Source organism: Bidens hawaiensis, unplaced genomic scaffold (genome assembly GCF_021521415.1).
Source record: "Bidens hawaiensis isolate Kalapana, Puna unplaced genomic scaffold, B.hawaiensis_p1.1 tig00043768_1, whole genome shotgun sequence".
NCBI lineage: Eukaryota > Viridiplantae > Streptophyta > Magnoliopsida > Asterales > Asteraceae > Bidens > Bidens hawaiensis.
In genome coordinates this window covers 77,820-104,331 of record NW_027497767.1, presented here as the reverse complement: position 1 = coordinate 104,331, position 26,512 = coordinate 77,820, and the positions used below count along the sequence as shown (strand labels likewise).

The window sequence follows — 26,512 nt, the reverse complement described above, 5'->3', positions numbered from 1 at the left end:
AGGATTTGGCGAGGAACAAGGATGCAATATCAGACTTTCGTCGGAAAATATTACGGACCGTCGACGGAAAAAATGGTAGACCATCTCTTTCACTCTCATCAGCTTTCTCTCTTTATTATTGAAATCTCTCTATCTTTCCCTCTGGTTATATGTTATCAGATTTAAGTTTTGAAGGTTCCTGAACGCGGATCGTACACGGGAAATCTCTAACAACGCAGGTGCGGAATCCCTGCGTATATAGGTACGAGTGTAGATATTGTAGAGATTGAATACACGAACAATGAACACGAGCTATAAGGTAAACACGTTATATTGAATAACCAAACACGTGACAGTAGGTCACTGTTACAGAGAACAAAACGAAACAAAACGTAAAACCAAAACCCTAACTCACGTTCTCTGCTGAAACGTTCTATTTAAACACGACAACTTCGCCACTGGCGAAGTTGTCAGTAACCTCGCTAGATCAGCAAGTTCGCCATAGCGAACTTGCTGATAACTTCGCTAGTTTACAAAACAAACCATAAACAAACCATTAACTATATTACAGACTCGATAACAAATACTAGACTATGAACTACTGACAAACATGTACCAACAGACTCCCCCTTGGCAGTAGCTTCATATCTTGATCTCTGAGTCTTGTAATCTTGCACTTTCACGCGTGCGCCCCTTCTCTCACACAAACCGACACAACTCCTTGATATTTCCTCGCTTGATCCTTCCAAGCAGGAATGTAGAAGATCTTCTTGTTGTTCAGCACTTCCAGATCAGCCTGCGATAGATTAACAAGATGCATCGGGTCATAAACCCGAAGTACTTCTTGTTCGTCCTCATCTTCCATAACCGCCTCAGCTGTCTCGCAATCCACATACCACCATTTCAGATCTTTCAGTACATTTTGAGGCATAGTTTTCATGGGTACCTCCTTGATACATCGGACTGGTTTGTACTTCATCACCATCCACGGTTTACCATCTGCTCTCATACCTCTTTCTGTATCCTTCACTAATTTTCCCTTTTGTGGCTTTAGCAACTCGAACTTCTTTTCTTTTACTCCTTCTTTCCACATTATCTTCTCAATCATTCTAGCCATATTGTCGTTGCTTCTGTTTATCAGGCCCAACCTGGCCAAGTCCTTTACTTCGCATTCAGGCAATGTGTTGAACGATCTCAACATTCTCTTGAAATATTGAACGCCATCATAACGCTTCACCACAAACAACTTGAGCTGTTCATCATAAATCCAACAAATAATCCCCTTTTTCGCCTCTGCATACCCTTTAATGTTGTAGCTCTTTCTGAACATGGTTGGAATAGCAGGCTTCTTGGTCTTGACAAACCAATGAGCATATTCTTCCTTCCATCTAGGCTGCTCTTCCCACACCATCTCATCTACCACATTCTTATCCCCAAAATCTGCTCTTTCAACAGCTGGAATCTCATGTTCCACTGCATCATCCACGATCTCTCCTTCTTCCAACACATTTACCACATCAATCTTTTCTCCAATCCTTTCTATCTCCTCCACGGGCAACACGTCATCATCATTCACACAGTCATCATCCTCCTCCTCATCTAAGTCCTTCAAAGCATCGATGACATCTTCAACATCAGCATCGTCATCAACATCCACAACATCATCACCCGCTGCATCAGTTGACTCCCCCTCAGTTGTGGAAGCCCCAAGAGCCTGAGAGGTTCTTGGCAGCTCACCACCTGCACCCGAAGGTGCATTGGGATCATCGTCATGATCTTGTCGTCTCTTTGTTCTCAACTCATCGCCCCTGCAAGTCGTCTCCCCCTGAGATGCCAAGAATTCCTTGAAGGCATCGATAACTCGTCCGTGTTCTACCAGGAGGGCGGCTTGGATTTGATTGGCTTCCACTAGGCGTTCAATGGTCTTCGATTGTTCAGTAACAATACGCTCCAGCGAAGCAATCCGTTCAGAGTCTGAAGCAGGCGATGGAGTTGGTGGAACCTCAGTAGCAGAAGTGACCGCAGGTGGTACCCTAGGTAACCCTGCAGTTGTTGTAATTGTTGATTCGACGAAGCGTGCAACTACCACCGGGGGATCAACCAGTTGGGGTGGTAGCGACACAACTACTGGTGCCGACGCCTCGACCGCAGTAACCTGTGCAGTAGTAGGCAATAGAGACATACCTGACAAGGCAGGCGGAGCAAATCGTACGTACCTTGAAGTCTCCCCCGCTCCAGTGGCCATACCTTGTCGTTCTCGACGTGAGCGTCTCAGCACAACTTGGACTGCCTCTTCCTCATCTTCATCATTTTCATCCTCATCCACAGCCCTCGGCCGCTTACCCGTTGTCCTCTCCCGAGTCACCAACAACCGTCTGGCCTCAGCAAATGTTTCATCCAGCTCGGTTTCAGCTACCGAAGTAGCCGCTGAGGTAGTACCCAAATACTGATTACCCGAGAGATCCATATCGAACAGACCGTGTCCACTGAAAGCAGCATCCAGATCAATGTTTTCAGCAGTAGACACAGCCTGCGATGAAGTAGCTGGCACAGCAGCAGAAGTGACAACAGGCGCAGCAGATACAGCATGAGGTGCTGCCGCCTGATGTTGTTGTGGATCCCTGAACTCATCCCCGCCTGCATGGACATACTCTGGGTTAATTAGATACCCGAAAAGAGGAGTATGCCTGGGACGACGCTCAGGGTTGCTCCGAGCGCTTGACGTCCTGCACTGAGCGAAGATACGCTTAGTGACACACTCAACGAATCGTATCGGGCGCCTTTGCGGTAGAGACGGAGCAATGTGATTGATAATCATCTGCAAGAAGCGCGGATACATAGTGAATCGCTCGCGCGCCGCAGCCCGTATTTGGCGATCAATCTCATAGAATATCATCTGACTAAATGAGTATCTGCGATTATAAGTCAGCGCAAGCATAGCCGATTGCATCGTCGCCCCCATTCCGTCTGTCCCCGCCTTCCTGCCGGACATGCAAACAATCAACACATGCATCAAGAACCGCCATTGGTCCAGCAGAAAGCCTTTCCTCCTTGTGAGTCCCCCAGTGGACCCGAATAGCCCATTCTCAAATATGCTCCATCACGGAAAGGAGCTGTGAATTCCGTAGGGTCATCTCTGGTTTCTGCGCCGAATTGCAGAGCCAACCGTATATCCTCAGAAGAGAATTGTATGTTTTGGCCATTTACGGTTGCTCTAATCACCGAAGGCTCAGCCCTGCAATCAAGGTAAGCTGTCTCCCAGAAGTCCTCAATGTTTGGTAGGGAGATGGGCAATGTTGTCGTTAAAGCATGAAATATCCTTGATCGCTGGAGAAATGTGATAATCTCCCTGAAATCATCTAAGCCTCGTGCATCCGGATCTAAGGTGATATATTGGTTGTGGGATGGAAAGAATTGTCGTCGTTGGTCATCACCGTCATTACCACCAGTTCCTCCAACAGCAGCCATATCTGCACAAAACAAATCAAGTTAGAACCGTTTAAAACCGAAATCACAAGCTCGCGGTTTACCAAGTGCGAAGTTGTGAGGTAACCAGTACAGCGATGTTAAGGATGAGGCGAAGTTGGAGACAACTTCGCTTCGTCCTTAAGTTCGTCTGAAAACTGATAAGGCATTGGAAATAGGCGAAGTTAAATTCTTGGCGAAGTTACGGTTAACATCGCCACTGGCGAACTTAAGCCGAGGCGAAGTTGGGGACAACTTCGCCATTGGCGAACTTCAGCCACTGGCGAAGTTGATGATAACTTCGCCAAAACCTAAACTTCGCCAGAACCAGAACCAGCGACTGTTGAGATTCAATCGATTTTGTCCGATGGTTTTCGGACAAAATCGATGATTTATAAGTGAAGAACAACATATTTCAAAGGATTTGAGACGTAAGGCTCGTCCATGAGCACGTAACAAAGGGTCGGAAAAACTTGGTTTGAAAAACCGACGATCCGAGGTCTCGAACCGGGTAAACTATTACGAACGAGAGAGGTAAGACGCAAGAGATAACACATACCACAAGAATAATAGTAACAAGAAACACAAGATCGAAAAGTCGATTGAGTATAAAGATCGCCGAAGGATTTGAGGTTATATGTTCGCCGGAAGATTTATGAAAGAGCTACAGTGTTTCAGAACATATATAGGGCGGAGTTGTGTCTGGCGAAGTTACGATTAACTTCGCCATGGCGAAGTTAAGCACAACTTCGCCAAATTCAACAACTTCGCCAAATTCAACAACTTCGCCAGTACCTTCAAAATCAGCCCTTTAAGTTGAAAAATCTGTCATTTAACCTTGAAAACTTCCAAAAAGAGTTATAACTAAAATGATTATGTCCAAGTAACCAATAATAATAATAAAATAATAAAAATAAAATAAAACTACGTAACAGAAAATACTTATATAATTTTAACGAAATAAGGGATCAAATTCAGTCTAGTCAGGGACCACTACGTTTTTGAAAAGATCCGAACAGGAATCATACTAGCTATGTGACTGTCACTTGGATCCGTGTTTGGCTGTATTATGACATAGAGAGACAGGTTGTAAGCATGTAATAACTTAAATGGTTATCATTGTTTCTGTGATACGGATTAAGGTTCGGTTAAGCTCAAAAATTTAAGATGGCAACAACTCAGAGGTAATGATGACTTCTATCTATTCTCAAAGCGTATTTGGCTATACCCACGTCACCCCGAATTGACTTCGACCCATAGTGTCTGATTAACTTGTAGATACTTGTTGTCTGCTTCCCGTTTTCTTCTTACTCCAAACTTGAGAAATCTTGAGAAGTCTCGGTTCTCGTCTTGATTGTCACTATTTCTCATAAGTACAAAAATGATACATGAATAAAATTTATTTATTTATTTTTTTTTTTTTTTTTTTTTTTTTTTTTTTTTTTTTTTTTTTTTTTTTTTGAATCAACATCAGTATTTACATCGGAGTACTAAACTACTGCAAGTCCCGAATCTGGATCACTGCAGTGTCTTGAGATGCTTTCTTTACGGGAATCAGAACACTCACGGGCTCGTGTATGACTGGGTAGTCGCCTTTCTGCCTATCATTCGAAAAGATATGTATGAAGCCATGCAAAACTCTTAAGGAGTTTCCACATAAATTCGAGTAAATTTAAGTTAGTATCACATACACTTTTACGCACCATTAAAATCACCATGACATACAATGACTGTTCTAAAGCCTTTTAAGCCTAATAACTTCACTAGCTAAGCACACACAATCAGTATATCTATCATTTTCCAAGGTTGGATCAATTTTCTGTTAAACATAGCAAAGAACTTCTTACGAAGTAATAGACTTGAAAAGTAATTTCATTTCCCAAAAAAAAATTTTGACTTCAATTGCCCCAATCATGTCAAAGTCATCAGGTAAACGGCTATCCTGAAGATCCTTGGATCAACTGGACCGACCACATACAAGTATGTGTCCTTCTTACTAAGAATGACCGACTAATTTTCAGCAACTGAAAGAAAACATGTCAAGACTGCCCCAGTTACTTTCAGTCTTCCGGTTAATGGCTATCCTCATCTCCTAAATCGAAAACAAGGACCAAAACATATCCGAGGAGATGTCCATCAAACTGAGATAACCGACTAATTTTAAGCAATAAAGACATTTTTTTTTTTTTTTTTTTTTTTTTTTTTTTTTTTTTTTTTTTTTTTTTTTTAAGGTAAACAAGGTTACTCGGGATTGACCATCCCGTTAAGCTCAATCAGGTTAAGAAATCTTGATTTATCAAAAGCTTTTGTGAACAAGTCAGCAAGATTTTCAAGAGTATCAACTTTTTCGATCTTAATGAGTCTCTTCTCAGCACAATCCCGTAGAAGTGATGACGAATGTCAATATGCTTTGTTTTTACTATGCTTCACAGGATTGTTAATGACTGAGATTGCGGCAGTGTTATCAATTAAAATGGGAGAGAGTAGAAAATTCAAACCGTAGTCGCGCAATTGTTGCTGAATCCATAAAACCTGGGAGCAGCAGTTGGATGCTGCCATGTATTCAGCTTCACATGTTGAAATTGCAACCGATGTTTGTTTCTTGCACTGCCATGAAACTAATCTTCCTCCAAGAAATTGGCAGCCTCCCGTTGTTGACTTCCGACTCTGATTACAACCACCATAGTCAGAATCCGAGTATGCTATCAGTTCAAAGTCTCCACCTTTCGGGTACCACAACCCTAGTTTCGGCTTGCCTTTGAGGTACCGCAAGATCCTCTTCACACCTTCATGTGAGATTCCTTTGGGTTTGCCTGGAAACGAGCGCAAAGACAAACAGCAAACATAATATCAGGTCTAGAAGCAGTTAATACATCAAAGAACCTATTATCGCCCGATATTGAGTAGGGTCCACATCCGCGTCACCGTCTGATTCAGTTCCCAGTTTGTGATTGACGCAGATTGGTGTGTCAAATGGAGAACTGTCCCCCATCTTGAATCTTTCCAGCACATCATGAACATATTTCGTTGATGAATGAACATACCATCCTTCCTTTGATCCACCTGCTAACCTAAAAAGAAAGTTAGTTCACCCATTGCACTCATCTCGAATCGTTTCTTCATGACGTCCTCAAAATCCTGACACATGGATACTCTTGTGGCTGCAAAAATTATGTCATCCACGTAGACTTGAACCAGCAGGAAGTCACATCATCTCTCTTTACAAAAAGCGTGCTGTCTATCAACCCCCTCTCGAAACCATTTTCCAGCAAGTAATCAGATAAAGTTGAATACCAGGCCCGAGGAGCCTGATGTAACCCATATAATGCCTTGCTCAACCTGTATACGTGATCAGGAAAGTCCGGGTCTGGAAAACCCGGAGGTTGCTCAACATACACAACCCTCATCAACTTTCCCGTTAAGAACGCACTCTTAACATCCAACTGAAAAACCTTCATCTTCTTAAAAGCAGCAAATGCCAAAAACAGTCGAATTGCTTCTAACCGGGCAACAGGAGCGAAAACTTCATTGTAATCAATACCCTCTTGTTGATTGAAACCTTTAACCACCAGCCTCGCCTTATTACGCACGACTATTCCCTTATCATCTCTCTTGCATTTGAACACCCATTTTGTGCCTATAGCATGCACATGCTTTGGTTTTTCAACCAAAGTCCACACTTCCATCTTCTTGAACTGAGCCAACTCTTCCTGCATGGCATCGACCCACGAGCTGTCCTTTAAAGCCATTTGAATAATTTTTTGGTTCAATTTGGCTTATAAAGCAGGAGTACAAACATTCATTCAGTATACCTGTGTCTCTTATGCTGGTATAGGACACAGGTGTTCTCGGTCAAACTACTTCTGGTTTGTACACCGGAGGACACATCACCTATAACATTCTCCAGTGGGTGATTCTTGTGAATTCTCGTGGTCGGTACAGCACCGACATGCAGATTGTCTTCTAAGTTTGAAGAGAGCTCATCTATGGTTGTTTCAGCTGAGAGTGAAACGGATTAATGAATTCGTCTTCAGTTGAGGCCGCAGGGGTATTGAAAGGGTTTGATGTGGAAGGTTGAGATGTTTCAGTCATCTGATGGTGCAGTAAATTCTCTTCGTCATCAAAAATCATCTTCGTCGCAGTAGTTTCTTCCACTTCAGAAATCTCCAGATCAGGCACGTTAAACGACTTAAAAAGTTTAACATAATCAAAGAGCTCCGCCGGTCCATTGCTTGGTTTTGGCGGTTGGTAACTAGTAATGTCAGTGTTACAGACCACCTCCACCTTGCAAGTGGAAGTATTGAAGATCCGTCTGTTGGGGGTCCCAACAACGTAACCAACGAGGATTCCCTCATCAGCTACTTCCCCAAATTTCGAGTTAGGCTTCAAAATCGAACAAGGAGACCCAAATGGCTCAAGACCGCACAAGTTGGGCTTCCTTCCTTGCATAAGCTCATAACACGTTTTTCCAAGCTTCTTAACCGTTAACACCCGATTCAGAACATAGCAGGCAGTAGCCACCGCTTCAGCCCAGAACATCACAGGAAGTTTTGAGTCAGCCAGCATAGTTCTGGCTCCTTCTATCAACGTTCGGTTCTTCCTTTCAGCTACTCCATTCTGTTGTGGAGTATACGGAGCGCTGAATTGATGCTCAATGCCCTTCTGAAGACAGAAGATTTCCATTTCAAAATTTTTGAACTCCGTCCCATTGTCACTTCTGATGTACTTAACTGATTTGCTCATGATATTCTCAACTTTTGTAATTAGATTCTTTACCATCTGAGCAGTCTCATCTTTAGTTTTCAGAAAGTATACCCACGAGTATCGCGAGTAATCATCAGTTATCACCAAGCAGTAGGAAGTACCGCCAAGACTTTGTACATTCACTGGACCGAAGAGATCCATATGAAGTAACTCTAGAGTACCACCTATTGAATTAATCTTCTTGGTGAGATGGCTTTTCTTATGTTGTTTTCCTTTCTTGCATGCAATACATTTATCTTCAAAGTTGAAATTTTTTAAAGGAACACCAATCACAAGCCCATTTCTGACAAGGTAGTTCATCTTCCGAAGATGAATATGTCCCATCCTCCTGTGCCACAGCTCCGATTCAGATTCGCTAGCTTTTGTCAGTAAACATGATTCTCCAGTTAACATTACAGTTGACCTCATATCCATCACATAAGTGTTTGTCTCACGTGGAGCTTTCATCACAATCCATTCTTCGGGTATTTGAAAACCAGGCTTTAACACAATCGCTTCATCTTTCGTGAAATGGACAGTATAATCTTTATCACAAATCTGCGACACGCTTAGCAGATTGTGCTTTAACTCCTCCACAAAATTCACATTCTCTAGTGTCATCCTCCCATTTGACACTGTTCCTCTTCCAGTTATTCGTCCTCCACTTTCACCAGCAAAACTAACTCTAGCTCCCTGAACAGGTTTTAAATCTTGCAACAAGTGTTTGTTGCCAGTCATGTGCCGGGAACAGCCGCTATCTACAATCCAAAGATTGTTGGCAGCCCTGTTCAACTGTTCCTGCACAATAAAACAATGAGTTAGAATCTTGGGACCCAAGACCAGTTGGTCTTGGATCGATACATCCCGTACCCTGGCTTTCTTAAGTTAGCGTCAGGATAATTTCTGTACGTCCTGTTAGGGAATCTCCCTGCAGATTGAGTGTAATGCCTTCCAAACCTTTGAGAATAGAAAGTGTTATTTCTTGTGGTTTGGTTGTAAAAATGAGGTTGGTTTTTATGAAAACTTGAATTCGTTACATTTTGGCAATTTTTAAAGTTTTCATTTTTAGCTGGAATAAAATGACGCTTATTCTCATTTTTATTTGGCTTCACATCTCTAAATCTCGGTTTCAAAGGACAATCTGCAACAAGATGTCCTAACCTGTTACATCTAAAGCAACATCTATTCTCCATTTTCTTGTCAAATGTTGGTTTGGATGTAGAGGTAGTATTACCAGCCGTTCGTCTCACATAAGGTGGGACGTACGGATTGAGTGGAGAACTCTTTTTAGAAACTTTATCATTATCTCCACTGGTGGGTAATTCTACCTTTTCTTTTGTCTGACCAGATTCGGACAACATATCCGAATCTGATGAGACTGGACTTGATACAGAAATATTCACACTAGAAACAGGCGAACTTGTTTCGCCACAGCTAACACTTGGTTTGACACTAGTAATTCTAATTGGGGTTGACTGAGCAATCTCAAAATCAACAGATTTCTGAACACTTGGATTATAAGTGTAATTATGGTTAAAGGGTGGTGGAACCTCGTGGTATCCGATTCCTGCCCTCTTTGCAGAGGTACTTGGATCACTCACAAGGTGATCAAGGATAGCCGAGGAGTTTCTGAACTGCTCAAGTTTGCGGTTCAGTTCCACCACCTTTACCTGGTGGTCAGCAATCTGTTTATCTCTATCAGCAATCAATTTTGTCTTTTCTTCCAAAACCTCATAACTAAGATCAATAATTTCTATTTTCTCAGCAAGTTTAGTTTTAAGACTTTTAATGTCTTTTTCACAAGCCTTTATCTTAACTTTATAACTGTTTTCTCTTGCTTTAATGAAATGGTGATCTTCTTTAACAGTTTTAAACTCAGCATCTAATTTGACATACTGATCAGTTATATTGGTTAGTTGCTCAGTCAAATTTTCACAATTAGCACAAATAATTTTGGGACATACCTTGGATCTACCATCCTGATCGTTCGCCATGAAAGCAGTTTCTTCTTCATTTGCTTTCTTCTCTCCATCAACCTTCTCAACTTCTACAGCTTCAGTCTCAGCCATGTGTGCTTGTTCACCCAAACCACTTGAGTGTTGGTTCCAGTTGTATTCTCCTGCCTCTCTAGTTAACATGGCATTGATCTCGCGGTTAATTCCAGAGTGTTGGTTAGGCCTAACTTGTCCCCGTTCAACTCTCTCATTCCTACATTCCCTAGCAAAGTGCCCGAACTGTTGACAATTGTAGCACCTTACTTTTGATTTGTCAAATCCAGGCCTACCACCAACAAACTTTCTTCCTGTTTTGTTCATAAAACGTTTTACCCGTCTCACGATCATTGCCATTTGCCATTGCAAATCCATTTCTTCCAAATCGTCAGCATCAATCTGGTCATAATCCTCATCAAGAACGGCAGGGTCCATAATCTTCCCTTGGATGTAGTTTTCATAGGAAGCAATAAATGATGCATAGACTGCAAACTGCTCTTCAGCAGATTTGACACTCATAGGCATCTTGGAATAATTATTGCTTGAGGAATTTTCAGAGAAACCACTCGTGGATGCTTGAGGCTTTGAAGTACTTGATCCTCCAGCAACAAAGCAAACATCACCGTTCATGTTTACTGACACATTTCCTGACTCTCCTTTGGAGTAGTAAGCAGCAGATTCAGACTTCGAACTTGAGCCTGAGTTAACTTTGGCACCATACATACCAGGGTCTTGAACCTGATCCGTTGGTGTCTCTTTTCGAACCATATTAAGCTCATACGTTCTGAGCTTGTTCACTGCAGTTTCTAAGTCACAGTTAGGAAAGTCTTTGTCTTCCCTCATTAACACGGTATACATTTCCCACTTCGGTGGGAGAGCATCGAGAAGCTTTTCAACGATCTCTTCTTCTCGGTAAGCAATCGAATAATTGTTCAGCTCTGTCATTAGATGATAGTATCGGGTGATAATATCATCGAGCGATTCGTTCTTCAAATGCTTGAAGACAGAGAACTGGGTCTTTAACAGCTTAATCTTCGAGGCACGAATACCCGCGTTCCCTTCGAATCTATTCTCAAGAGCATCCCAAAGCTCTCGTGCAGAAGTGTACTTCCTGAATGTATGGAGAATCTCTTGAGGAAGAGCCATAGTAATCGCAGCATGGGCCTTGCTCTCGGCCTCATACATTTTTTTCTCTTGTTCCTCCATCTGGCTGTACTTCTTTACCACATCCCGACCTTCGTGTTCCATTGACGGTGGAATATATCCATCCTGGATGCACACCCACATCTTTGCATCCTGGTATTTAATATACTGAATGAACCTATCCTTCCACGCCACAAAATCGGTTACTTTCAGCAATCTTGGGGCCTTAGTAGCAGATCCCGCTTCGACTTCCATTTTGACTAAGTCTGAGATGTTGATTGATGACATCCTTCTTGAAGACTATTTTTTTTTTTTTTTTTTTTTTTTTTTTTTTTTTTTTTTTTTTTTTTTTTAACTTCGCCGAGAAGTCAACTTCGCCCAAAGTCAACTTCGCCTGTTCGTAACTTCGCTAAGGCGAACTTATGAGGTAAGCGAAGTTGTGGTTAACTTCGCTAATCCTTATATCTTCGCCGAAACCCTAATCTCCAGTGACGGCAACTTCGCCTGAATTCAGCAACTTCGCCCGATGAACGGTAACTTCGCCCGATGAACACGAAGAACAGTTCAGATCTGAAACTCGGATTTTAACGAGAATTTTGAAGGTTTAAAGGCTTAAACACACTGGTAGGTAGCTTGAATGATTAAACACACCAAAAACTCGTCCCGGTAACACCCGAAATGAGACGAAATCTACACCCGCGTGAAATCCCGAACCTCACAATCGAGCCGATCGCTCTGATACCAATTGAAGGTTCCTGAACGCGGATCGTACACGGGAAATCTCTAACAACGCAGGTGCGGAATCCCTGCGTATATAGGTACGAGTGTAGATATTGTAGAGATTGAATACACGAACAATGAACACGAGCTATAAGGTAAACACGTTATATTGAATAACCAAACACGTGACAGTAGGTCACTGTTACAGAGAACAAAACGAAACAAAACGTAAAACCAAAACCCTAACTCACGTTCTCTGCTGAAACGTTCTATTTAAACACGACAACTTCGCCACTGGCGAAGTTGTCAGTAACCTCGCTAGATCAGCAAGTTCGCCATAGCGAACTTGCTGATAACTTCGCTAGTTTACAAAACAAACCATAAACAAACCATTAACTATATTACAGACTCGATAACAAATACTAGACAGTGTTCATTTAGACGGAGAGTGGTACAAGAAAATAGGGTGAAAGTTGGGAGTGGCGGGTGACAAATTGAAAGTTGGGAGTGTTATCTACCAATGAGAGAAAGTTGGGAGTATTAAAAAACAATATTCCTAAATCTAGATATGATATCTATGTCTCTCTCTTTATATCATCATTAACTAGCTTTTTAACCTATGTATTACACGGAATTTATCATATAATAAAAATAAAAAGATCTATTATCTAAAAGAAATTAATGAACAGAATTAAAGGTAAAAAGAAGATAAAATATATAAACAAACAATAAGAAGTCTAAAATCTCAAATTTACAAATTTTATTTTTTTATATACAACATTTGCAAAAATTATTTTGACCAATTACCCGTGGATAACTATGATAAATGAGATGAGAGATTAGAGAATTAAAAGAAATATTATAACCCATTTTTCAAATCTGTTTTGTCCCATGACCCATGGATATGTAGAATAAATAAGATTAGAAATTAGAGAAGTGAAAATAAAATTATAACCTAATTGCAAAAAAATTTTGACCCATGACCAATGAATAGTTAGGATGAAGAGATGATAGATTAGAGAATTAGAAAGGAAATTATAACCATTTGTCAATATGGTTTTGCTCCATAACCCATGAATAGGTAGGATGAATGAGAAGAGAGATTAGGCCTAGAATGAATGTGGGATTGTCACATCATCCTCATTATTTTCTTTTATAAGTATAGTTAGATAGTTTCAAACTAAAAACCCATAAATAGTTGTTGATGTGTTGGCGGATCTGTATGGATCTAGTGGCTATCTCTGGAAGTTCAAGACCTGCAAGGCTGCAAGTACTCTGGCGAAAGATAGATTGAGTGTTTGTCAACGACCGTTCAAGATTTGCAAAACCTTCGATCATCAAAGACCAACAAGCTACTCGACCATGGATTGTATGCGTCCATCGGAACGCTCAATGCCCACTAGAACCCTAAAGGCTGATCTCGTTGCGACACCCCATCGGAATTTAGTTATGAAAACCCGCTAACCTTTCTGGTACATATCAACGGCGTGGCTGTAGTTTGTTTGAGTTAGAACACTGGATCACTATTTCAATTTAAAAGCATGTTTGGGATTGAGTTTGAAAACAACTTATTTTCTTATTGGGTTTTTCGAAAAGTTATTTTGAAAAACAAGGATTTTGGGCTTTTTGAAAACTGTTCTTTGACTCTTTCAAAAAGCTAAAATAAAAAGGATTTTTGTAATGGTCAAACACCTTTTAACTTATTGGATTTTTGAAAACAATTATAAGCCAATAAGATGTTTTCAAACTCAATCCCGAACATGCTCTAAGAAGTCGGACGGTTTCTTGTAAATTCATATGCTGCTAAAATTCCCCTATTAGTCGGTTCTTTAATTTATTTTTAAAACATTTTTGTAAAAATAATCAGTAAGTGAACTTTTGTTTTGATTATTTTCTTTATGGTAAGAGCATTCTCATCCGTTCTACTATTTTCAAATCCAAAATTACATTGAAATGACTATATTTTATCCTCATTTTTAATTAAATAGTTTCATGATTATTTTTTCCTCTTCTTCACTTACAACTACTTTCAACAAATATTACAAAATTAAAGGGAGTGTATAGTAACTTTTCAAGCATATCGAAAAATCAATGCATTTCCTTTTTCCTCACTCATAATAGCCACTAACAAAATATGATGGGCAAGATGTGAATGCTCTTATATGGTAAAAAAGAAATTCAAAAACCGGACTAAGAATTTAGAATTTTTTTAGGTAGATAAAGCTTAAAAACTACCTACAAAACTTTGAGAAGATTGTTTTTAAATAATATAATTTAAAAATTCTCTAAATAGAAAAATGACCCACTAATGTTCAATGTTCTTAACATGGACCAAGAAATTTGAACTGGGGCGATGAGATTCGAAAAGATTTGAATCTCGTCTACTCCGTCTAAATTTAAAGTGAATCTCGTCTTTCTCGTCCAAATTTTAAGTGAATTCCGTCTTTCCCGTCCAAATGTTAAGAAATTTTTTTGTCCACTTCTCTAACATTCTTTTTCTCTCCTTGAACCATTCTCTTCTTTTTTTCTTCTTCCTCATCTTCATTTTCTTCGTATTCATCATCATCATCGCCATCTTAATCTTCACCTCATTCGAACTAGAATACCTCCGACCACGAGTAGGCGCATTAGGAGCATTACCCAACTCCACCGATTTACCGGTTGTCACCGGTGGCTCAACATATTTTGCAACAAAACATCCAATGATAACCCCACCATGTTTTCACCCAAAATTTGCCCAGGTTCGATGGAGATGATGAAGATGAAAATAAAATAGAAGAGAGAGAAAATGTGTTAAAGAAGATGACAAAAAACTTTTTTCTCAAAATTTGGATCGGAAAGACGAAATTCACTTAAATTTGAACGAGATTCACTTTAAATTTGCACGGAGCAGATGAGATTCAAATCATTTTGATTCCCGTCTTCCCTATCCAAATTTTGTTAGTCCATTATGATATTACGAGAATATTGAAGATTAGTGGGTCATTTTACATTTTTTCTGTATTCAAGTGTCCACTCAAGGAATTTATCCTAATTTAATTCTTTAAGATTGATTGATTATCTTGTTTTCAAATTGTTATTGAGATATGGATATGGGAGTTCAAAACGTATCCGAATCCGTATCCGAATCCGTATCCGAACTATCCAAAATTTCTGATATCTGAATCCTGGATATCCGAAAATTCGGATTTGGATATAATTTTTGGATTATTTGGATAATTCGGATATCCGAAATATCAAATTTAATATTTCTAAATTTTAATATATAAACTAATATTAGATCTCAACATTGAACCCTAGTTTCCTCCTAAACATAAACAACCGCTCCTCTACTCCATACTCGCATCTGTTTCATCTCTATTCCATACCTCCTCCGGTCAGTGGCCTCCGACCACCTCCGTCCTTCGGTAACCACCTCCTCACTCCTCACTCGTTAGTCATCGCTGGCCACCACTCCAGCCCAGCCATCGTCGCTCGTCACTCGAGCCCTCTGTTCTCTGTCTACCAGCGGTTCGCCACCACCACTCCAGTACAACCCTCGTCACTTGGCATGGATCTATGGAATGATGATTTGGAAGATGGCTTTTAAATCTCAATATGTTTGTTCAAGAACCTTGTTTATTTTGAAAGAATGAGTTGTGTTATTTTTGAACAATGGATTGTGTTGCTTGTTTGTTTATTTGTATTTTGAACAATTTGTCTTTTAGATTGTTGGATTGGAAAATTTGGATTCATGAGATGTAGTAAGTTTAATTTTAAAATACTTTTTTGTTTTTTCAGATTTTTCGATATCCGATTCACTATCTGATCGGATATCCGAAATTTTGGATAGTGATATCCGCTATCCGAAAGGACCAGGTATCTGAAGTTCGGATATCGAAATTTCGGATATCCGGTTTTGAATACCCCTAGATATGAGTATATGATGATAATCGTTTGTGTGTGGGGTGGGGGTGGGGGTGGGGGTGGGGGGTTGTTTGTGAAGGGTTTAAACTAAAGTTGCTGAATTTCATAAGTCTTAATTATTTTCTTGTTTTTTTTAGACTGGTGGTGTAAGTTTTTATGTAAACTTACTTTAATAATCTTACTTACGTCTTGTATTTTTTATATGCAAGATTCAGGTGCATTTTGAACCATGCGAGTTACATGTATTTTACAACAATTGTATAGTCACGTGTATTTTTTACAATAGTTATATAGTTATGTGTATTTATAATATTTATGTATGTTACAGTTTCTTACAAACATGTCTCAACATAAGTCTCGGTTTATATTTAACAACTAAAAATATGTAAAACTAGTAGAGAGAATGTTGGTATGTGTAAAAAGAATTCACTTAGTTACATACGTAAAATACGTAAAAATAATGTAGGTAGATGTAAGTGTTGGTATATGTAAAATTGAAAAATATGTAAATAAATGTAAAACATGTAAAATGAATTCACTAGTTACATATGAAATATCCACTTATTGCTAGATGTAAAAATATGTAAGTTGTGTAAAATACGTCTGTTTATATAAAGGTGGAGAGGGAGACGACGCACGCATTCCAGTGGCCGTCTTTTGCGGGTTTTTGTCTTCTTTCATCAGATTACATTACTATTATATCTTTTTTAGAATAAAGTAACAAAAGAGTAGTGGGACCAATTTCAACAACGGATTTCAACCATTCAATCTTAAGTATGACTAGAAAGTGAGTTTCACGAATTTTATGTTAATATTGGATTTCAAATTAACCCTTTCCTATGTGTGTGTATATACATATATATATATTATATATATATATGATGTAATTTCATAATTAACATGTTAATTTTATTTATATTTTATTCAAACTATATATATATATATATATGTATGTATATGTATATATAAACAGAATCAAGAGAGAACTAAAAGAATAATAAAGAAATACTTTTAATCTTTTTAAATATTTATAAATTTTCTTTTTTCTTTCATTCTTTTTACATGCTGTTACTCTTCACCCAAAAATAATCATAAAAATAAAAGCCTATGTAGTTCATACATTGTTGCATTGCATATACGCAATACAACACTATTGCATATATGCATCACATCATTTTTTTTAATTTATTATTTGTTTTTATTTTTTTAGAAACAATATTAACATATAAGAAAGATTAAAAAAAAAAGTTTATAAACTATTCTTTGATAAAAAAAGGTTAAAATATTTTTTTATTAGTTCTGTAAGTCTCTCTTTAAGAGAATTTATCTCTTAAATCTATATATATATATATATATGATTAGGATCAGGAGAGAACCTTTTTGAAATTGAGAACTATGAGAACCATTTTAGATAAAAAAAACTCAAAAATAAAAAAAATCATAAAATAAAAAAACACAAAAATAAAAAAAGTAAAAAAACCAAAATTCTTATTTTATTATTTCGGTTTCATAAAAAAAACTCGGTTTAGCTAAATTATATACACATATGTATAATATATACATATATGTACATTTACATGTTTTTTTATACATATGTGTATAATTTAAGATAAATGATACTGTACATATGTGTATATTACGTAACTAAATATTATATAAAATTATACATATGTGTATAATACGACGTTTTTTTTGTTTTTTTTAATTTTTTTTATTTTTTTTAATGAAACCAGAATGAAATATAAGAATTTTGGTTTTTTTTTTTACTTTTTTTAAATTTTTATTATTTTTTGTTATATGATTTTTTAAATATTTTTTTAAAGGTGTTTTTAGTGGTTTAAAATGATTCTCAAATTTCTTAATTTGCAAAGGGTTCTCTTAGTATATATATATATATATATATATATATAGGATCAGGATCATGAGAGAACTTTTTTAAAATTGAGAACCCTGAGAACCATTTTAGACCACAAAAAACCCAATTATAAAAAAAATCATACAATAAAAAAAACACAAAAATGAAAAAAGTAAAAAAAACTAAAATTCTTATTTTAACATCCCGGTTTCATAAAAAAAACCCCTCGGTTTTGCCAAATTATATACACATATGTATAATATATACATATATGTACATTTACATGATTTTTTTATACACATGTGTATAAATTAAGATAAATGACACTGTACATATGTGTATATTACGTAGCTAAAGACTAAATAAAATTATACATATGTATATAATACGACGTTTTTTTTTGTTTTTTTAATGAAACCGGAATGAAATATAAGAATTATGGTTTTTTTACTTTTTAAAAATTTTTGTTATTTTTTGTTTTATGATTTTTTTTAAATATTTTATTCAAATGTGTTTTTAGTGGTCCAAAATGGTTCTCAATTTGTAAAGGATTCTCTTAGGATCCTTACCCTATATATATATATATATATATATATAAAGACTCTTTGAGCATGCTGTGTTGGAGGAATTAACGTTCACATAATTGCCATGGCAATTGTGTGTAGCTGACTGCAAGTTAAATTGTTATACACCAGACTTAGACTAGTAATCAAAATTTAGATTTTTTTAATATTACAAAAGTATGAAGACTACCTGGTAAATATTGTCTGATATGAATGCCAAACGATGAGCATATTCAAGTCTTGAATTGAAATCCATGAACTTATCGGTGAGAGGACTAGTAAGAATGTAGCCCTACACATTTTGGAGTAAGATAAAAAATAATAGTTATACCCTCACATTAGAGGCGACCTAATTATTTTGGAGGCCTAAAACGAAGAAAAATTTGAGGCCTTTACTGAATGTTAGAGAGACGAAATGAAAAAAATTACAATTTCTAATTTTCAAATTACCAAGCTTTTCGTGTTTTGGTATGAAATTACAAATTTTCGGTTTTATTTTAATAAAAAAGTTTGATTCATGTATAATATAATCAAAAGGAAGTTATATATATATATTAATTTAAAAGTATCCAACTTTCTCGTGTGAACTAATAAACAACTGTTCAAAATTAATAGAAATAAGAAACACCTAGAATAACCAAAAAAAAAAAAAGGCAACTTAAAAGAATCGAACGTGAGTAATGAAAAAGTTTTTTTTGAAGTAAAATACATGCATTTAACCACCAAACCAACATCCACTATTGTTATATAGATCAACTGTATGCTTTTAATATGCAGTTCTGTATATATACAAGTATCTAAACGTTATATAGGTCAACTGTATGCTTTTAATATGCAGTTCTGTATATATACAAGTATCTAAACGTTTTAAATGGAGGTCTTATTTTTTTGAGGGCCTCAAGCCCTAGCTTTAGCCGATAATGTTGTAGGGTCGGCCCTGCCTCACATTATCAGAAATAAAAGTTATGCCTATGTCGTGATATATATTTTCAAAAATTAAAACATTTAAGGACTTTCGTCATCTCAAATTATCCAAATTTATACAAGTTATCTATAATTTGAAAATGTATCAGAGGGTTCAATGATGTACTTGGATGTTGACTGTTGGTTGATCTTCACGCTCATTTCCTGCAAATCAATCTTATAATGATCAAAATAGTTCAAATTCATCCACCACATTAAATAAACTTAGAAATGAAAAAGAAATTATCAATTACCTTCATATAATTCGAGAGTGATTATTGGAACGACAATGCCAATGTATGAAATTCCTGATATATATAATGGATTCCTTAAAAATGTGGGATGGTCCTTCAGAAACTGTATGCTAGATTATTATGTAAATGACGTTAGGTATCAAGTGGTGCAGCCAAACCGACACATGTTTACGCAAACGAATTAGCATGCAGAAATAAGAAGAAAAAACAAAAGCAATAACACAACAGTATTGTGTGGTTTGGATTAAGTGTGAATCCTACATTTATGAGTTGCAACTATGTATTATATTTAGCTCGGTACAAAATTACAATTACATAAAGTGGGTATAAATAAATTACTATACCAAGAAACTTGCATAACACGAAACAAAACAGACCAAAATAAACCCATATGGCCGACCTCTTTTTGCTTTCCTTATTAAAATCAATTAATAAGCAAAGGTCTTCAAACCCAACAATGTCGCAAGAAATAGCTAGAGATGCATGTATCAAAACACATGTCTGAATTTCAAACACGATGCTATCTAACGCTAGTTGTTACAAACATTTATGTCGGCATGCCACGTCAAATTTCAAACCTCCATAAAACACCTCAATTTATCCCACAATACCAAACCTTTACAAACCTCATTAAATATATATTAAAATTGTATGTAAACTATATATAATGCTCAAATAAGGAACCTCTTAAATTCGAAGTAATGAAAGTTGTATTACATATCTTTCAACACATAATGCGTTTTAGAATGGTAAAGAGGGCATTATTTCTTCTAGTCACTAGCCCCACGTAATATTTTGATTCTTTAAATGAATAAGATTGGATTTTGTTAATCCCACCTTTTTTAATTACCCGATAATAGTCTCACATCAGAAAGTTGCTACCACCAGTCTCACCATTCTATGGATGACCAAAACGGGTACTGGTAATTGGTACCAAATTGGTACCGTTAGTACCGAATCGGTACCAAGTTTTGAGTTTTCGGAATTCGTACAGTACCTGAATTTTTCCTTCAATATCGGTAACGAACCGAACATTTGGGTACCTGACCAAAGCGGTTTTGTTTAGATTAACTGAAATTCCTATAGGAATTTCGGTGGGCTTTTAGGTTTAGGCTTTATATGGGCTTGACCGACTTTTGCTTGTGAGCTAAGACATAAATACAACCAACCTACATATATGTAGGTAACATCATAAGAAAGGGAGTGAAATTAAGGATTAATGGAGTTACACCTTCACTTCTCGCACTTCTCGCTGTAAAAACACTTCTGAAATGATCCAATACCTCTATATATATATATATATATATATATATTTCCTTCAATATCGGTAACGAACCGAACATTTGGGTACCTGACCAAAGCGGTTTTGTTTAGATTAACTGAAATTCCTATAGGAATTTCGGTGGGCTTTTGGGTTTAGGCTTTATATGGGCTTGACCGACTTTTGCTTGTGAGCTAAGACATAAATACAACCAACCTACATACATGTAGGTAACATCATAAGAAAGGGAGTGAAATTAAGGATTAATGGAGTTACACCTTCACTTCTCGCACTTCTCGTTGTAAAAACACTTCTGAAATGATCCAATACCTCTATATATATATATATATAATTGCTTTATCATTATTAGGGTTAGACATCTTATTGCCTTTCATTGAAATCGGTTTTCATGAGTTTAAGGGCTTAAGTACCCGATGTAAGAATACTTGTGCTTTGAAATCATACAATCGTGTTCTTTATTCATTTATATTCTTCTTGAATCACCAGGTTTTTTGGATTCCGCACAAACGTTGTGTTTACTTGATATCATATTGTGTTTTGGACTTACAATTGGTATAAGAGCCTTTAACCTATTCGAGGCTCGGGTTAATATCAAGGATTCAAAAAATCATACTCTTTAAGATAGTATAATGTGTTGCTGTTGTTCTTCGAAAAACTGGAAGAACATCTTCGTCGTGTTCATCGGGGTGATTTTGGAAAAGATAGAGAAATATTCATTCAAATTTTAAAAGATCCCAAAATCCCGTAAACTTAGGGATTTTTGAGTTATTTCCAAGCAACAAGGGTTCTCGAAAATTTTGGGTTCTCGACCAGTAAGGGTTCTCGGCAACTTTGGGTTCTCGGCCAATAGGGGTTCTCAACAATTTTGGATTCTAGACTAACAAGAGTTCTCGATTACTTGTTTGGGTTCTTGGTGTTTTAGTTCTTGGTATTGGTTCTAGGAGACAACAGATTTTGGTTCACTGTCTTGATTTGAGTTCTCGGTGTTGACTTGGGTTATCCGTTTGACTATTATTTGCTGAATTTTGACTTAAGAGTTTCATAACGTAGAGTAAAAACACAAATTCTTCCATTACCAACCTACATCAGGAATTGGAATCTGTTATGGGAACCATAAGAATGCTGATGGATTTGATGAGTGGAAATTCAAATTTGAAATTATTTAAAGATGAAGGATGCTAAGGCTTGGAGAAGCATTCTTAGGGGTCACACAATCATTACCTATTAAAGGGACGGTGAAGAAAGAAAGTTGCACCAAAACCCATTGAAATGTACATTGATGCTGATTTTGACATGGTTGAAGAGAATTAGAGGGCTTTATCCACACTTACACTAGCACTTTCTCTTGACATTGCTCAGAGCTTTATAAAGACTAAATATGCAAAAGCACTATGGGAAGTCTTAATTGACGTGTATGAGGGAATTGAGGAAATGAGGCAAAGTAGACAAGATCTACTTCATCAAAAGTTTAATATGTTTCATCATGTTTTGGGTGAGTCATTGGAAGCTCAACTTTAAATATTTGTCACACTTGTTACTCGGATGCTTGCTGCAAAAATCGAGTTGACCCTCATTAAAGTGAATAAGAAGCTGTTGAATTCCCTTCCTCAAAGCTGGGATATGCATGTGGCGGTTATTAAAAAGACTAAGGATCTAGGTAGGATGACTTTGTCTAAAGTGGTGGCTGTCATTAAATCTTGTGATATGGATGACAAGCAACATGCTATTAATCATGCCAGTTCTTACAACATAACAAGATATAGCTCTTCCACTAATAATGCTTTTGCTGCTCAAGATGTTTTTGCTATGTTTAGATCCTCATTGAATCAAGCAGCTCCACCACCCATCTATCATACAAGTCAAAGCTCCAACTGAACCCTGACCAAGTCAACTCCCTAGTCGGTCGTCTAGAGTCCGCCTAACAATTTTTGCAACCTTGTTTTTAACACAAAACTTGAAAAACCCCATTCCTTTCTTTATTGTATTTAACCAAAACAACTATCTACAACTCCCTCAAAATCCTTTTCTTTATTTCACAAAACAAATCAAACCTTGAGTACCAACACAATTGTAGACCAATGATGAAGAAGTAGCATCATGGCTTGGATGAATGTGTCAAAGATAAACCACACGCTCAAAAATGACAAAAGTTTTGGACAACAATTATGGTGGAATCCAAGAAAAATGTTGGTGAAGCCAATCGCAAAGTGCACCATATCTTTTCAAAGTGGAAGGAATTGAAATCTAGTGTTATGAAATTCAACCAACCCTATAGTGGGGCGCTGGACACGCAAATGGGGGCGCAAGCAAAATCCGAGAATTCTCCAGTCCAACGAATTTAGGGGGTGTTTGGATTCCTTATTTTACCTTCTTATGACTTATATAAAGTCATAAGTTATATGTTACAAAGCTGTAACTTATGACTTTTACACTCATAAAACCAATCTTTTCCAAACATCTTATAACTTATAACCTATAAGTAAAAATAAGGAATCCCAAACACCACCTTAGTAACATTGCAACGTGAGAAGTTCCAAACAATCATCATAGCTTTCTGGTTCCTGTTCAACATCCTGATTCCAACACCAGCTTTTCGGATGTTGAGGTTAACTTTTATTTTTTCGAAATAGTATTTTAATATATGTTTTATAGTATTTTTATCAATTTTAAAATGGTGCGACTTTATTTTATTAAAGGACTATTAATTTTTTAAAAATAGTGTTAAGTTTAATATATTTATGAATTTATATTTTTTTAAATGCATGAAAGATAATTTAGGGTGAAAAATGATCATTTCGACACTTGAAAGATGCAACGGGATGGAATGGTGGAAATCTGACTTGGCGTCTATTTGAAAAGGAGAGTGAGTAGGGCTGTAAATGAACCGAACGAACACGAACAAGGTCTTGTTCATGTTCATTCGTTAAGAAAATAATGTGTTCACGAACACTTACCGAACGGGGATTTTATGTTCGTGTACGTTCATTAAGGAAATGAATGTGTTCACGAACGGTTCACGAACACAAGCGAACACAAATAAAATCAACAGAGCCTAGCGATTGAGACCGACGTATTCATCAATGTGAATAATGAAAGCCTGTAAATTAATCGAACAAACACAAACAAGGGCATACGTGTTCGTTCATTTAACTTTAAACGAATACGAACACTTAATCGAACAAATATTTATGTTCCATTATTTATTTAAAAAAAGAACATTTGTGTTCATTTATATTCATTTGTTTATAATCTAATCTAAGGAAACACAACTGAATAAAGATAAACGAATATAAATGAATATAGATGAACAAATGTAAGTAAACACAACAAACATAAACGAACATAAATGAAAACACTTCAATTAACACAAACTAAAAATATATAAAACTTTTAATTAAATGACTCATCCAGATAATAAATAATTATTTTATATTATACACAAACGGACATAAACGAACGTTCATGAACATAAATGAACGAACGGAACAAATGTTCATGTTCGTTCGTTTAATTAAACGAACACAAATTTTTTGTTCGTGTTCGTTCGTTTAATAAATAAACGAACGTAAGCAAACCTCCCGTCGAACGGTTCACGAACAGTTCACCGAACGTTCGGTTCGTTTACAGGCCTAAGAGTGAGTGATGAGTGAAAGATGATTTAGGGTAGGACCACCACCACCACCGTGTAACTAAAAGCACAAAGTGAAATGTTGCTTAAACGCTAACTTTTTAATTCTACCTTTTTAATAAAGTCAACAGCATGGGTGACTAGAATACTATCACTGCTAATCCATCCTTCGTTCGTTTCTGAGTAGGAAAAACCAGTGCCGACAGGTATATCCACCGCTATGATATTAGCCATCTATAAAATAACAACAAACCAAAAGTAAATATAAATGGTTTGCTGTGATAGATGTATCAATCAAAATCTGTTTATGTGAACCTGTGTCCATGCGTTTGGATTCAATGTTAATTTTAGATTATCTAGGCCATCATCCAAATTAAGAATAACTGGACCTACAAACATGGAAGCAATTTAATTGTTAGGCGCGCAATATTTTATTGTCGAAATATTATAAGTATCGGTTTACCCAAATATCTACCTACTAACTTTAGAACCCGTGTATTACACGAGATTTGTTAAATGACAAAATTAATAAAATCCATTATTTGAAACAAAAACACAAAATTAAAGGTAAAAAGAAATGAAATATATAGTACAAATATTAAAAAGTCAAGAATCTCAAATTTGCATTCATAAAAAGTCTAGAAATGGATTTAATACTGTTATGAGTTCAATACTTCTATTAGTTTGAAGAAGCAGTAAAAACATATTCAAACATATTGACAACACTAATAAAACCAAAATATTAGAAGTACATAAAATAATTTAATACATGTCATATATAAGTAACTACCAAGAAATGTTGTTTTTGTATACGATCTTATTTATTTTGTTGAAATTGATTATGTTATAGATGTTTATGAAATTAAAAAAAACGGAAATTGACGGTTTTTAAAAAACAAAATTTCTCGGATTTAGAATGATAATGTTGAGAAAATTAAATTAAAGAATCAAAATTATATAATCACTTTAATTTAAAAATTAAATTAAATAACATAACTAAAACTTTATATATATATATATATATATATATATATATTATATATGTGTGTGTGAAGTGAGAAGCTTTGCATAATTCAAATTGAGTTCACGAGCCCTTATTGTAAAACAATGTTGACTTTAATAAAAAGGAAGTTATACATTACGCATAATTAATTATATGTTATTTATTTAAATTGTTGTAATGGTTATTAATGTGCATAATATTTTATAATATATTGAAAATATTGTAATTCATGGGTTAAACCATTTTCATCCATCACCCATGGATAGCATGGATCAAGGAGAAGAGAGATTAAAAGATTATGAAAGAATTTTATACTATGATTGAATGTGGTTAGGACAACTAAACATCATTATTTTTGTTTATTATCAGTGTAAGATAAGATAAGATAGAATGTAATTTTTTAAGCGTAACATACAAATTGTGTCCCTTATAAATATATTAGATTGCATGTTGTGTCTAAACACATAAATAATTATAGTATATGTACTTATTTTGAACTTTTGTACGTTTAACAGTAACTCCGTTTATTTCTATCCTTAAAGTTAGACATTGTAACAACTCGGGTTATTCTAAATTAATATTTATTAATCATAACCCGACCCACTTTTATGTTCAGAAATTTTACCAAGAAAATATCGCGCTTATCGAGTTAATATTATTTTATTAATATTTGGTATTATAATTATTTAGTATACTAAAAACAACCTTGAAAGGTATTCATTTTTAACCCAAACGTAAACTATATGCCTACTTTTTTTCCACCACAATAGTCTAGGGACTATTTAGCAAATTCCGAATATTATAATCTATTGACCCAATAACCCAATAACCCGTATCCACGATCCATAAACCCAACCCGAGACCTGTTACGTGTCTTGTGCCTTAATCCTCGATGTAATCTTGAAATTAATTTGTGGAATGTGATCCCCTTACCTTTTTTCGGGTCACCGACGATTTTAATTATGTTAAAACGATCAAATGTGATACGTAATGCTTAATGTACAAAACCGTCTATAT

The 26,512-nt window shown here is 36.2% G+C and overlaps 1 protein-coding gene across 1 annotated transcript in view; it reads right to left on the bottom strand.

The window, feature by feature from the left end:
- Positions 1–26,512, bottom strand: part of LOC143594521 (serine carboxypeptidase-like 18) — a 38,936-nt gene that overhangs the window by 173 nt on the left and 12,251 nt on the right. Inside the window, exons 2-7 of the mRNA XM_077073813.1 lie at positions 24,808–24,881; positions 24,604–24,726; positions 19,583–19,685; positions 19,456–19,493; positions 18,556–18,657; positions 18,405–18,471 (exon numbers count right to left, since the gene is read on the bottom strand). Coding sequence (XP_076929928.1) covers positions 18,405–18,471; positions 18,556–18,657; positions 19,456–19,493; positions 19,583–19,685; positions 24,604–24,726; positions 24,808–24,881 — 507 coding nt within the window. The remainder of the gene's footprint in view (positions 1–18,404; positions 18,472–18,555; positions 18,658–19,455; positions 19,494–19,582; positions 19,686–24,603; positions 24,727–24,807; positions 24,882–26,512) is intronic.